Consider the following 14670-nt stretch of genomic DNA (forward strand, 5'->3'; position numbering starts at 1 on the left):
AAAAAAAAACCCAATGTAAGTGTTTGAAACAATTACTTCTAAAAAAAAAATGTTAAAGAAAAAGGATTTAACCCTTTTGTTACCCTATTTCTGTTGAGATGCTCTGTGTTTCTTTCAATTAATTGTAACTATAACAAAGAGTTTAGTAAAATAACTTTGTTATCGTTCAGCCAGTGTTAGGAAGATAAATTGTGACTAAGGTTTGGTGGAAGATTTTAATTCAAAACTTATGAAAACAAGACATTTGTACTACAGAGCCAGAGGCGGTTTCAGGCAGGTTAGTATCAAAAGGGTTAAGAAAGAAAATAAAATGAAAAATAAAAAAACTTACTGGAATATATAATATACTGTTTGAAGTCCATGATCTGAAAAAATATAAAAACAAAAATGAAATCTAATCGCCAGAGTATGACCGATGTAATAAACTATTGATACTTACTTTTACAAAGGTGGTGACCTGGGTAAATGGTCAGCTTGCAGGACAATATGCTTGGAGGCATTCCATCGATGTTTACATTCTTGGTTCAAATTCTGCCAAGTTAAGTTTATTTTTTGGCTCAAAAAGCAAGGCCATTTTTTCTTGGTTTTATTGAGAAAATTCTATAGTTTGTAACATATTTTCACTATAAAATCAAGCATTTTGGCAATTTTAACCAATCAAATACGTCCATTTGGAGTCAAAACATACCGTGCTGTATGAATATGTCCCTTGTTTAAGAAGCAGATTGGGTTTATTTACATTTATGAAGAAAAAAAGATACCCTAACCTAACCCTAAAATAGATTGAAATGCAATAGATCGATACCAGGGCCATAATTATGGGTGACAATTTCATATGACACCGCTAGAAAAAAATCCCATTTTCCGTAGCGATGTCGTATGAAATTGTCACCCATAATTATGGCCCTGGTATCGATCTATTGCATTTCAATCTATTTTAGGATTAGGGTTAGGGTTAGGCGAAGGGTATCTTTTTTTCTTCATAAATGTAAATAAACCCAATCTGCTTCTTAAACAAGGGACATATTCATACAGCACGGTATGTTTTGACTCCAAACGGATGTATTTGATTGGTTAAAATTGCCAAAATGCTTGATTTTATAGTGAAAATATGTTACAAACTGTAGAATTTTCTCAATAAAACCAAGAAAGTGTTTTATTTTGACACATTCTACCAGTATACGAAGTTTAAAAGTGTTTAGTTAACTAGAAATTGTCTGCCGTTCAAAAGGAAAAGATCCAAAAAAATGTTTTATTTTGACACCTTCTACCAGTATACGAAGTTTAAAAGTGTTTAGTTAACTAGAAATTGTCTGCCGTTCAAAAGGAAAAGATCCAAAAAAATGTTTTATTTTGACACCTTCTACCAGTATACGAAGTTTAAAAGTGTTTAGTTAACTAGAAATTGTCTGCCGTTCAAAAGGAAAAGATCCAAAAAAATGTTTTATTTTGACACCTTCTACCAGTATACGAAGTTTAAGAAGTTTAAAAGTTTAGTTAACTAGAAATTGTCTGCCGTTCAAAAGGAAAAGATCCAAAAAAATGTTTTATTTTGACACCTTCTACCAGTATACGAAGTTTAAAAGTGTTTAGTTAACTAGAAATTGTCTGCCGTTCAAAAGGAAAAGATCCAAAAAAATGTTTTATTTTGACACCTTCTACCAGTATACGAAGTTTAAAAGTGTTTAGTTAACTAGAAATTGTCTGCCGTTCAAAAGGAAAAGATCCAAAAAAATGTTTTATTTTGACACCTTCTACCAGTATACGAAGTTTAAAAGTGTTTAGTTAACTAGAAATTGTCTGCCGTTCAAAAGGAAAAGATCCAAAAAAATGTTTTATTTTGACACCTTCTACCAGTATACGAAGTTTAAAAGTGTTTAGTTAACTAGAAATTGTCTGCCGTTCAAAAGGAAAAGATCCAAAAAAATGTTTTTTTGACACCTTCTACCAGTATACGAAGTTTAAAAGTGTTTAGTTAACTAGAAATTGTCTGCCGTTCAAAAGGAAAAGATCCAAAAAAATGTTTTATTTTGACACCTTCTACCAGTATACGAAGTTTAAAAGTGTTTAGTTAACTAGAAATTGTCTGCCGTTCAAAAGGAAAAGATCCAAAAAATGTTTTATTTTGACACCTTCTACCAGTATACGAAGTTTAAAAGTGTTTAGTTAACTAGAATTGTCTGCCGTTCAAAAGGAAAAGATCCAAAAAAATGTTTTATTTTGACACCTTCTACCAGTATACGAAGTTTAAAAGTGTTTAGTTAACTAGAAATTGTCTGCCGTTCAAAAGGAAAAGATCCAAAAAATGTTTTATTTTGACACCTTCTACCAGTATACGAAGTTTAAAAGTGTTTAGTTAACTAGAAATTGTCTGCTGTTCAAAAGGAAAAGATCCAAAAAATGTTTTATTTTGACACGTTCTACCAGTATACGAAGTTTAAAAGTGTTTAGTTAACTAGAAATTGTCTGCCGTTCAAAAGGAAAAGATCCAAAAAATGTTTTATTTTGACACCTTCTACCAGTATACGAAGTTTAAAAGTGTTTAGTTAACTAGAAATTGTCTGCTGTTCAAAAGGAAAAGATCCAAAAAATGTTTTATTTTGACACGTTCTACCAGTATACGAAGTTTAAAAGTGTTTAGTTAACTAGAAATTGTCTGCCATTCAAAAGGAAAAGATCCAAAAAAATGTTTTATTTTGACACGTTCTACCAGTATACGAAGTTTAAAAGTGTTTAGTTAACTAGAAATTGTCTGCCATTCAAAAGGAAAAGATCCAAAAAAATGTTTTATTTTGACACGTTCTACCAGTATACGAAGTTTAAAAGTGTTTAGTTAACTAGAAATTGTCTGCCGTTCAAAAGGAAAAGATCCAAAAAAATGTTTTATTTTGACACGTTCTACCAGTATACGAAGTTTAAAAGTGTTTAGTTAACTAGAAATTGTCTGCCGTTCAAAAGGAAAAGATCCAAAAAAATGTTTTATTTTGACACGTTCTACCAGTATACGAAGTTTAAAAGTGTTTAGTTAACTAGAAATTGTCTGCCATTCAAAAGGAAAAGATCCAAAAAAATGTTTTATTTTGACACGTTCTACCAGTATACGAAGTTTAAAAGTGTGTTTAGTTAACTAGAAATTGTCTGCCGTTCAAAAGGAAAAGATCCAAAAAAATGTTTTATTTTGACACCTTCTACCAGTATACGAAGTTTAAAAGTGTTTAGTTAACTAGAAATTGTCTGCCGTTCAAAAGGAAAAGATCCAAAAAAATGTTTTATTTTGACACGTTCTACCAGTATACGAAGTTTAAAAGTGTTTAGTTAACTAGAAATTGTCTGCCGTTCAAAAGGAAAAGATCCAAAAAAATGTTTTATTTTGACACGTTTTACCAGTATACGAAGTTTAAAAGTGTTTAGTTAACTAGAAATTGTCTGCCATTCAAAAGGAAAAGATCCAAAAAAATGTTTTATTTTGACACGTTCTACCAGTATACGAAGTTTAAAAGTGTTTAGTTAACTAGAAATTGTCTGCCGTTCAAAAGGAAAATATCCAAAAAAATGTTTTATTTTGACACGTTCTACCAGTATACGAAGTTTAAAAGTGTTTAGTTAACTAGAAATTGTCTGCTGTTCAAAAGGAAAAGCTTCCCCCCACCAGAAAAAAAAACAAATTTACACATTGCGCATGTGCACGAAATACGGAACAGAAGGGTTAATTGGCAACGGCGATCGGATTTATACAATGGTCCCTATGGCACCCTTGGAATGTTTGCTGCAATTTGCTCGTTTATATCTACTTTTGTTCATACATATTCTATCTCCTCTGTCTCTCAATATAACCGCCTTTCGTGGCCATCTCTCTCTCTCTCTCTTAATATAACTGTCTTCATTCGTCTTACTACCTACTTCCAGCTCTTTCACTCACTAAAGTTTAACGAACACGTAGATTACTAATATTAACTGTGGATTATGTTTCTCTGATCGATGCCATTGAAGTGTTAAAAATCTGGGAAATTCTGAGTGACTGTGTGGTATGTAGCTTGTTTACCAACCACATGGTTCCGGGTTCAGTCCCACTGCGTGACACCTTGCGCAAGTGCGTTCTACTATAGCCTCGGGCCGACCAAAGTCTTGTGAGTGGATTTGGTAGACGAAAATTTAAAAAAAAGCCCGTCGTATGTATGTATATATATGTTTGTGTGTCTGTCCACCCAACATCGCTTGACAACCGATGCTGGTATGTTTACGTCCCCCGTAACTTAGCGGTTCGGCAAAAGCGACCGATAGAATAAGTACCAGGCTTACAAAGAATAAGTCCCAGGGTCGATTTACTTTACTAAAAGGCGGTGCTCCAGCATGGCCGCAGTCAAATGACTGAAACAAGTAAAAAAGAGAAAGATGTATATAAATATATATATATATATATACTAGCAGTATCGCCCGGCGTTGCTCAGGTTTGTAAGGGAAATAACTATAAAGCATTTTTAGAGAGCTATAGCCAAAAAATAGCAAAAAAATGGTAAATTTTTTATTTTAAATTAAAAAAGGTGGAGTTGCGTCCCCTAGACAGTTTGTGGTTTGTGTTTATGATTCTCGACCCCATGTCGAATTTATCGATTTTTTTCAGAACTGGGGGAACTTTTCAAAATTTTCGCTGCATTAGTTTTGAATTATGACATTGGGCTATGTGTGTGTCAAGTTTCATCAGAATCGGTTGAAAGCCGTGGTCAGGGTGAGGGTACAAGCAAACAGACACACAGAAGCACGCACAGACAAACTGCCGTTTATATATATATATATATATATATATATATATAAATCTAAGCGGCAATAATAAATCTTTGAACGAGATGTAAACAGTAACTGCACGACAATGTGAGGTATACTAGCCATCTCAAAATATCTAACCACTAAGGGTGGGTGTTACTGTAGCTTGTAGCCCCAGGAGAACATCGTCTCCAGCTGGCTTTAGGCATACTTTCTGTGCCCAATACCATAAGAGCACAGGTGTGCCTAAAGCCAGCTGGAGACGATGTTCTCCTGGGGCTACAAGCTACAGTACCCCCCCCCTTGTGGTTAGCCATATTGAGATGGCTATAATACTTTACATTGTCGAGCGATTACTATTTACATTTATATATATATATATATATATATATATATATATATATATATATATAAGTGTGTCTGTTTATTTACAACTATGATACGTACGCTCGTTATTTGTAATTCCCACTATATTCGTATTCCCCGTAGCCGAAAAAGTTGGGGTTGTGTCGAAATAATGTTAAAAATTTTTTTAAACGGTGGTTTTTAGAGGGGACGGGCGGAAATCTTGCCAACAAAGTTTGCAAACTTGTGTCGGTGTGTCTTCATTAAAAGAAACAGCCAACTTCCAAAATTCCACCACGTATGTGTTTACTTTGAATAGCTACGGCAAACTTCGTTAACCATTCAGCTATGCTCGTTCTCTTTCAACTGGAATTTAACCCCTGACCAACCCTAAATTACTAGACATTTTGGTCGTGGCCATCCCGCTTTGTTGTAAATCCAATACTGCATTGTTCAGTTTGACTGAGAAAATGAGGAAAGAGAAGGAAAGAAAGGGACACAGATGAGGACGAAGATGAAGAGACTCAAGGATTTCGTGAATGAAAAACAAAAAAATTATGATAATGATAGTGATGGTGATGATGATGGTGGTGGTAATGATGATGGTGGTGGTGGTGCTGATGATGGTGGTGGTCGTCGTCGTCGTGATGATGATGGTAATGATGATGGTGGTGGTGGTGGTGGTCGTGATGATGATGATGGTGATGGTGGTGGTGATGATGATGTGGTGGTGGTGATGATGATGGTGATGGTGGTGATGATGATGATGGTGGTGGTGATGATGATGATGGTGGTGGTGGTGGTGGTGATTGGCAATTTTAATTTCAATATCGCTTGTGGTGGTGGTCGCCGTAGTGATGATGGGAGTGGCTGGCAAGGAAGATGACAATGCTGATGGAAATAAAAAGTAAAACCAAGACAAAGAAAGGCAACGAACAAACAAACAAAACACAGTGATAAGGGAGTAAGGAAAGAAAGAGACGGAACATGCAGCTACTTTGTTGATCTTATATCTCACTACTCTCTCTTCACACGCACATGTCTATATCTATATCCTGCTCACACACTTTATCACTGTGCTACAACAAATCAATACATCATACGGTATACCACAGATCAAAGCATTTAACAACATGCATGTAACAATATAACAGTGTTCAGTAACGACACAACAAGTCCAGATCAAATAATGTTCACGATACGTCACAGTCCAATCAGAACACTTCGATACATTATACAATGTTCGTATCACAACAATTCACGTTACAATTCAACAAGTCCTTTACTCAATTCACAATGTTCTTTCTTTATCGACTACATCACTTTTTCCAGAATTTCTTCCCTTTATTATTTTTTTTTTTTTGCGAAATACGGAGTTTATGATTCATGTGTGAGTGTGTGTTCTTGATACTCGTTTAGAACAAGTAGTTTTACACCAATTACACTATTTTTTCTTAGTTTAAAGGCCGTGGACTGAAGATGTGAAATTTCCGAAGCCTCTCCCCCACCCCCACCCCCGCGAGCGCGCATTTTTTTCATGATAGTCGTTTAGAGCAAGTTGTTTTACACCTATTACGCTGTTTTTGTTTTTGTGCCCGGTTCAGACGCTTTCGGAAATTCCCGATATAAATATTCCGAGGCCTCTCCCCCACCCCTCTTTCGCGAGAGCGCATTTTTTTTTTGTCATATTCGTTTAGAGCAAGTTGTTTTACATATTATTACACTATTTTTTTTTTGTTTTGGTGCCCGGGTCAGCTCCTCAGACGCTTTCGGAACTTCCCGATGTGAATTTTCCGAGGCCTCTCCCCCCACCCACCCTTCGCGTGCGCGAATTTTTTTTTTCATATTCGTTCATAGGAAGTTGTTTTACACCTATTACACACATTTTTTTTTTGATTTTCTGATATTTGTTACGCCCTATATTAACCGGTTTATGTAATTATGGGTATGATGGGGGTACTTGCCGTGTATTTAGGTTGTTTAGAAAAAATTATTTATTTATTTTGTTTTGGAAAAAAAACCCTACATAACACACTCGCGCTAGGTAGTGGCTGTAGGATCGACTAGCAAGCGCTAGTACGCGAGTGCGCGCACCGGGACCACTCTTCTTAAATAGTACCAATAATATTTCATAAAGCATGGATTAGATTCTGTAGGTTTAAAATTGGTTTTATGCAAGCAGGTATGTGTTTATCTATGCAGTCTGTGTATGGCTGTGGTGAGAGTTTTTCCCCTCTTTTACTTTTTTCAGTAAAATACATATGCGAATGGTAAAAGAAAAACTATTTATATTATTTACATTCGACGGATATTCGTCCTCATCTTGTTTGTTGTTAAGAGTGGTTAAGAGCACGGGCTACGAACCCCAAGATTCCGAGTTCGATTCCAAGCAGTGACCTGACACTAACAATAATAGCATTCGAAAAATACCCTTAGGAATGAGAACCCACGTTCGATGGAGGCTGGGGGGTATATCAGCCGAAACCTTGTGTTAACAACAAACAAGATGACAGGTATCCGTCGAATGTAAATAACGTACATACTTTCTCATCTCTTAAATATAGAACTGTAAAAAGCATTCAGTTTACGAACTTTCTGCTTAAATCCCAGTAACAGGCCATGAAATGTGTTTATGGGGAAAAATATTGAAAAAATCGATACATCGGAGGACAAATAAACGATGACGGTATGAGATTGTCGTGAGGGTGGGTGGGCACTGTCATGGTGCTAAAAGTTCCAGTCCTTAAACTACACGCCAAAAAATGTTTTCTTTTTCTTTTTTTAACAACTTCATAGTTACAAATTGCAAGATAAAATAAGGGTTTCTTACCTTCCTTCACTTAGCAAATAATTCCAGTCACTATTTGTGTACAAAGAATTGCAAGGGAACCGGTCTATCGTACGTAGTGGGCGAAATTAAAATAGATGCAGCGATGTGTGCGCCTGTAGCGGTATCTGTCACACACACACGAACACACAGACACAAACACGTGTTGCATGCACACATACACAACTGGCTAGCACTCACAACCTTCTAACATTAACACCATTGTAAATAAAATCAATATCTTATTTCGAACAATGGAACGGCTTGTCAACGTGCATCTATTTTCTCACATGCGGTCGTTTTTTAAAAACATAACATGCGGTCGTTTTTTAAAAACATAACATGCGGTCGTTTTTCCTACACGCCTTTCGTCACTTTCCAGACTTGTCATAGCAGCCCGAAGTAACAATCTTCATATGTCGATGAGAGACGCCAACATGTGCCAATTTTTTCACACAATATCAAAACTTTATTTCGATTATTAATAAATCCATAAATATTAAGTTCTGTTTAGCTTTGATTACTTTAGGAGTCTAATCAAAGCAAGAAAAAAAAACTATTGTGTAAATTTATTATATGAAATAATGCTTTATATTTGTAGTTAGAAAGTTCCTATTTTTAGCAGAAATATTTTTCTGCATTGAAAAACTGAATTATTAAATAATTCTCAACATCGAGGGGTAGGACAAGGCACAGGCTTTTAACCCTTTCGTTACTATATTTCTGACCAAAATACCCCCCTTATGTGTTTCAATTAATTTCTAACATAATCATAAATTTAGTCTGGCTTCATTAAACAACTATAACTTTTTTATTTATCAATATATTTATCTGATTTTTGGAAGATAATTTAATGAAATGTTCTCAACCAATTCTATACTATAATTTTTGTCACAAGGTGACTAATTGCAGGTAGATACAGGTTAATTCAACAAAATATAAAATTATTAAATTTTTTTTCAACCATCGCTATAGAAAATGGGTTATTAGCTAATATTCAATTGGGTATACAACAAAATTTTACGATAGAATTTGTTATTCTGGGTAACTTTCTGATACCCATAATAATATTTATGGCAAAATAGCCTGAATTTCATTTAAGGTTGTGGGAAACCACTAACTATCCTTTCTTTCGCTTTGTTTACATTTAGCGTAACGATTCGTTTCCGCCGTAATGAGTTCAAATAGACTCATCGGAAAAAGTAAAAAAATAGTCTATCACTTTACTCTCCTGGGAAAGTCTGTGGCTTGGTCCAGTTTCTTCAGAAAAATCACCGAAAGAAACAGTTTTAAATTTTCACTCCATTCAGGTGCCAATTCATTTTCTTTATCGCTGTCGGAGCTCTCGGATTCACTGTTTTCACTTTCGGAAAATGAAACAGATTCATTATCAAATACCACGTGCTTTTTTTTTTTCAGTCATAGAGTTAGATTTATGAAGGTCTTCAGTAGAAAATCCTTCGAATTCTGACTCGCTGCTTGATATAATGAAATTCGTATCCATTTTTTGTCAGAATTACAAATTTTGAAAACACAATAGGAACAAATTTCGGAAAAAAATCTCCCAAAATTAACGTAATTAAAATTACACTTTGATCGTTGTACAAAACTGTAGATGGACTGTTTACGAAGTATTATCACTTGTTTTCACGAATGTACTAAAGAGATTTGCTCTGATATTCTCATTTAAATATGAATAGGTAAATACGGGCGGGTTTGGTCACATTAACCAAAATTTTTCTTTCGGGCGGCTTTGGGCGGTTTGGTAACGAAAGGGTTTAATACTAAAAATCTAGTAGAGATGATATCAAATTTAGGTTTAGACTACACCTAAAAATATATATTAACGATTTTATTTTTCCTTTCAGTATTTAATCCATTTTTTTTTATTGCGAAATTTCATTTTTCCTACCTTATTGCATGATTTTTAATTTGAAAAGAGATTCTTATTTTCGGTTTTAACCTTGAAACAAACTCTTTTATGGATTTTAACTTTTTGACAAAAAATTGCTTTATTTATAACCCATTACCTTTCATCTTTTACCTCCTTCAGTTTCTTTTGACCAAATCCACTGACAAGTCTTTTGTCAGCCGAAGGATGAACTAGAAAACACTTTGCCCAAGGTACTGCTGCAGTGGGACTGAACCCAGGACCATGTGGTTGGGAAGCAAACTTCTTCCCCCACAGCCACGCCTGTGGCTATCTAACCTGATTGTTTTCCAGGAAGGAGAAAATACAATATTCATATTTAATATTTTTGGCAAATAGCTGGGAGTTGTATTCTAGTAAAGCACTGATGCATTCACTGTTTTTAGGTTAGAAATAAGCATTACTGAAAATAGAACCACATGGTCTAAGGTTCAGTCCCACCATGTGGCACCTTGGGTAAATGTCATCTACTATAGCATGGGTTGACCAAAACCTTGTGAAGGGATTTGGTAGGCAGAAACTGATAGAAACCTCTTGGATACACACACAGGACCTTTTCCTTTTGAACGGTAGTTTTCAACACGATTTCTAGTTAACTAGACACTTTTAAACTTCGTATACTGGTGTCAAAATAAAACATGTTTTGGATCTTTTCCTTTTGAACGGCATACAATTTCTAGTTTTCTAGACACTTTTAAACTTCGTATACTGGTAGAATGTGTCAAAATAAAACAATTTTTTCTCTTGGCTTTCTTGAAAAAATTGTAATTTGTAAGTTTAACGAAGTTTAATTTTTCGAATTTTAACTAATCCTACGGCCTCTAGTGAGCTACAATCATTTGCTGCGTCTAAAACAGACAACATCCTGTCACTAACCTTAACCCTCACCCCAATTTTAGCCTTTCGGTTTATTTTTCTTGATTGTTAAATTAATTTAAGGATAACAATTAAGAAAAAATAACGAAAGCAATGGAAAATAATTTTAATTTAACAATTAAGAAAAAAAAAACGAAAGCAAAAACTCAAAACAAAAACAAAACGAATAATTTTAGACACACGCGTAACAATTAAATTAATTTAACAATTAAGAAAAAAAAACGAAAGGCTAAAATTTAGGGTTTGGGTTAGGGGTGGTGAGAAGGGTATCTTTTTTCTTCACAAATGTAAATAAACCCAATCTGTTTCTTAAACGAGAGACATATTCATACGGCACAGACTGTTTTCACCTCAGTAGACGTCATTGATTGGTTAAAATTGCAGAAATTGAAGAAAAAAAAAAAACAATAAATATCTTACAAACTATAGAATTCCCTCAATAAAACCAAGAGAAAGAGATGTTTTATAAACACATTCTACCAGTATACGAAGTTTAAAAGTGTTTAGTTACGTGGAAATTATTTTTAAAAACTACCAGTCAAACCGAAAAGATCCCACTTCAGATGGCATGGATGCTGATTACATCGAAATTTATTATATACTAGCAGTATCGCCCGGCGTTGCTCGGGTTTGTAAGGGAAATAACTATATAAGCATTTTTAGAGAGTTGTAGCCAAAAAAATAGCAAAAAAATGCATTTAAAAATAAAGAGAAGAAATTCTGGATATCGATTTCAATCTCTTGTCTGTGTGTATTATTTTTTTTCTTTTGTTTTCTTGTTGGGGGGGAGCGGGTGGGTTCACTGTCTGCAGGAATAGGGTGGGACTCAGAGGGTGTGGGTGGTTTTGGGGACAACGATGTATTCTACTGATGACATCAAGTTGTCATCCTCTTTTATATTTGTTTAGACACTCCCTGCTGACAGTTTCACTCTATCCCCCCATTGTCATTTATACTTCCTTTCTTTCTCTGTCTATCTTTCACCTTTCTCTTCTACTCTCTGAATAGGAAGGAGCGAACCTGTTCTCTCTCGGTAGTTGCTGTGGCGAAAGAAGTGGTATGGCAGACGAGAGTGAAATTGCAACAGGCATGTTTATCTCCAGTCTCGAGCTAATCGACTTTTTCGTTTTCCACATGAAACGGAAAATAAGGCTGGAGAAGAAATGCCTGTCGCAAAGTGTGTTTCGTAAAAGTTGGAAGTCTATAGCAAGTATGTTGCGAGTGAAAGAACCTGTTTAATCAAGAATGTGAAAAAGGAGAAAGCAAAGTCTTCAGTGTGAGTCTGTGGTTTGTTGGGTCAACTGCGTCCTCCGCTTCATTTTTTGTTATTCACTCATTCTCATTTAATTGTTTGTTTATTCATACGTTTCGTCTCATTCGATACCCTGACCCCAACGTTTGTTTTGTCTGTCCCCGTATTGTCCCCTCTTTTTCTCAACCTTATGATGAATAAAGGAAATACTCTCTATCTGTTTTTCTCCTCCTTTATCTCTGTCTTTCTGCCTTTCTCTTTCTCCCAAAGTAATAATGGTTAATATATAGATCCACGCCCGGATGGCAAAAATGGAAAAAAATAGGTGTAACAGGTGTAAGGCATCGTATATTGAAGGAATATGACGAAAAAAAAGCGCGCTGAGAAACTGGGGGTGGGGAGGGGGCTCGGAAAATACCCACGATCAACCGTAGAGGATCCGAGCAATAAACCTCAACGCCCGGTTTCAGTTAAACTGCACCGCAAAATGTGGGAGTAGTTAGGAATCTAAATCGTAGGAGACAGACACTCACACAACTACAGTTTTATATATAAAGATATATCCCCCTCAAGCCGGCTATTTTCATGCTAGAAATAACAGCCAAATCTCACTAAACACAATGAAATGAATTGTGTAATGAATCTACTCACCTTTCTGCAAATATTTCTTTCGGAGTATTTTCCCCACATCAATATGAAATTAAGGTTTTTTTTTAATTATTTTATTTGAAAGTTACAAAAAAATATGAGTTTTGTCGAGCACTGCGTGGTACCTTGGTCAAGTGTCTTCTACTATAGCCTCGAGGCAGCAAAAGCCTTGTGAGTGGATTTGGTAGACGGAACCTTTAAGAAGCCCGTCGTATATGTATATATATATGTGTGTGTGTGTTTGTCCACCCAACAATATTTGTTGTATATACATTGCATGAGAAATATTTAGAGTCTAAACCGTCTAAATTTTAGACGGTTTCTGTTGCGCGCCTGCGACCGGGCGTTGAGGTTTATTGCTCGGATCCTCTACGGTTGATCGTGGGAATTCCTTCAATATACGATGCCTTACACCTGTTACAGATATTTTTTTCCATTTTTGCTACCTGGGCGTGGATCTATATATTAACCGTAATAATTAAAATGTATATATTTGGTAGAAAGTAGATATATACATATATATTTTAGTGTGTCTGTTTATTTACAACTATGATACGTACGCGCGTTATTTGCAATTCCCACTATATTCCCCGTAGCCGAAAAAGTTGGGGTTGTGTCGAAAAAATGTTTTTAAAAAAAGGGTGGTTTTTAGGGGGGACGGGACGTGCGGAAATCTTGCCAGAAAGTTTGCAAACTTACGCCGGTTTGTCTTAATTAAAAGAAACAGCCAACTTCCAAAATTCCACGACGCATGTGATTATTAGTATTATTAGTTAATAAGTTTGCGAAAACTAAATCCCTTACCTTAGAGATGCTGACTATTGGCAACCGCTACTTTCTTGAGTGAATGGAATACGCAGCTCGTCACGACGATGTATTGTACTTGATGACATCATCCTCTTTTATATTTGTTTAGACACTCCCTGCTGACAGTTTCACTCTATCCCCCCATTGTCATTTATACTTCCTTTCTTTCTCTGTCTATCTTTCACCTTTCTCTTCTACTCTCTGATTCTTTCTCTGCCTTTCTCTCTCTGTTTCACACTCTTTCTGTCTTACTCTTCCTATCACCATTATTAGCGTCACTTATTAAAACTTTTTTACATGGTCGCTGAGTTTGCTAGAAATAGCAACTACATATCTCTCTCTCATCATAGTCGGCCTTAAATAAAAGAAGGGCATATTAGCTAATGTAGTCCTAGGTATATTAGCTTATGTAGTCCTAGGTATATAGAAACTAGTCACTGTTTTTTTTTTATGCACACACTTCAAATAATCTCAATGGATAACCAGCAAGTGGGTGCCCGCTGTTCTCATACAGTCATGGCATCAGAAGACTATAACGGGGAGGAAGGATGAGGAGGAGGAAGAATAGGAAGGTGGTTACAACAGAAGGATTTGATGATGATAGCATACAAGTTTTAGCTTTTCATTCTCATTCTACATGACAGAAATAAAACTCACCACTGCCTACTTACATCATATTTAATAATGAAACATACACACACACATATATATATATACACCTATTACACACATTTTTTTTTTGATTTTCTGATAATCGTAACGCCCTATATTAACCGTATAAACATCATATAATTAAGGGCTAAAGAGGGTTATTCTAAAGTCAATATACTGATTTATCCACTTATATAGGGACTTCATCCTATATTGTTAGTAGTAAACTCGATGCTTGCTACGGGAGGACCGGTAACCATTACAATTTGTAGCGGAGAAAGGTCAACACGTTGTTTCTGAGGCCGACCAAAGAATTTTTATTTTTAGATATAAATGATGTACTCGAGTGTAGTTATGTTTTTAGCTTGTGCTTTTTCCATGATCATACGTGAGTATTTTATTTATATCCCATCGAAAGCTCTACTGAAGAAAGAATATATCTAATAATAGAAATATTAAAATAACTAAGTCTCTCTAAAAGAGAACAGCGGCAGCGTTCCCAAAAATAATAGTTATCGCCATATATGGCATTCTTATAAAAATAAGAAAAAAGCTGTCCGCTTATTAGGCGAT

The 14670-nt window shown here is 35.3% G+C and overlaps 1 protein-coding gene across 3 annotated transcripts in view; it reads right to left on the bottom strand.

Moving 5' to 3' along the window:
• Positions 1 to 14141, bottom strand: part of LOC115225335 — a 23667-nt gene extending 9526 nt beyond the window's left edge. For all 3 annotated transcript variants that reach the window (XM_036514352.1, XM_036514353.1, XM_029796285.2), the window contains exons 1-2: positions 13444 to 14141; positions 332 to 365 (exon numbers count right to left, since the gene is read on the bottom strand). In XM_036514352.1, coding sequence (XP_036370245.1) covers positions 332 to 362 — 31 coding nt within the window. In that variant the 5' untranslated portion in view covers positions 363 to 365; positions 13444 to 14141. The remainder of the gene's footprint in view (positions 1 to 331; positions 366 to 13443) is intronic.
• Between the last annotated feature and the right edge of the window lie 529 nt (positions 14142 to 14670).

Source organism: Octopus sinensis, linkage group LG27 (genome assembly GCF_006345805.1).
Source record: "Octopus sinensis linkage group LG27, ASM634580v1, whole genome shotgun sequence".
Lineage (NCBI taxonomy): Eukaryota > Metazoa > Mollusca > Cephalopoda > Octopoda > Octopodidae > Octopus > Octopus sinensis.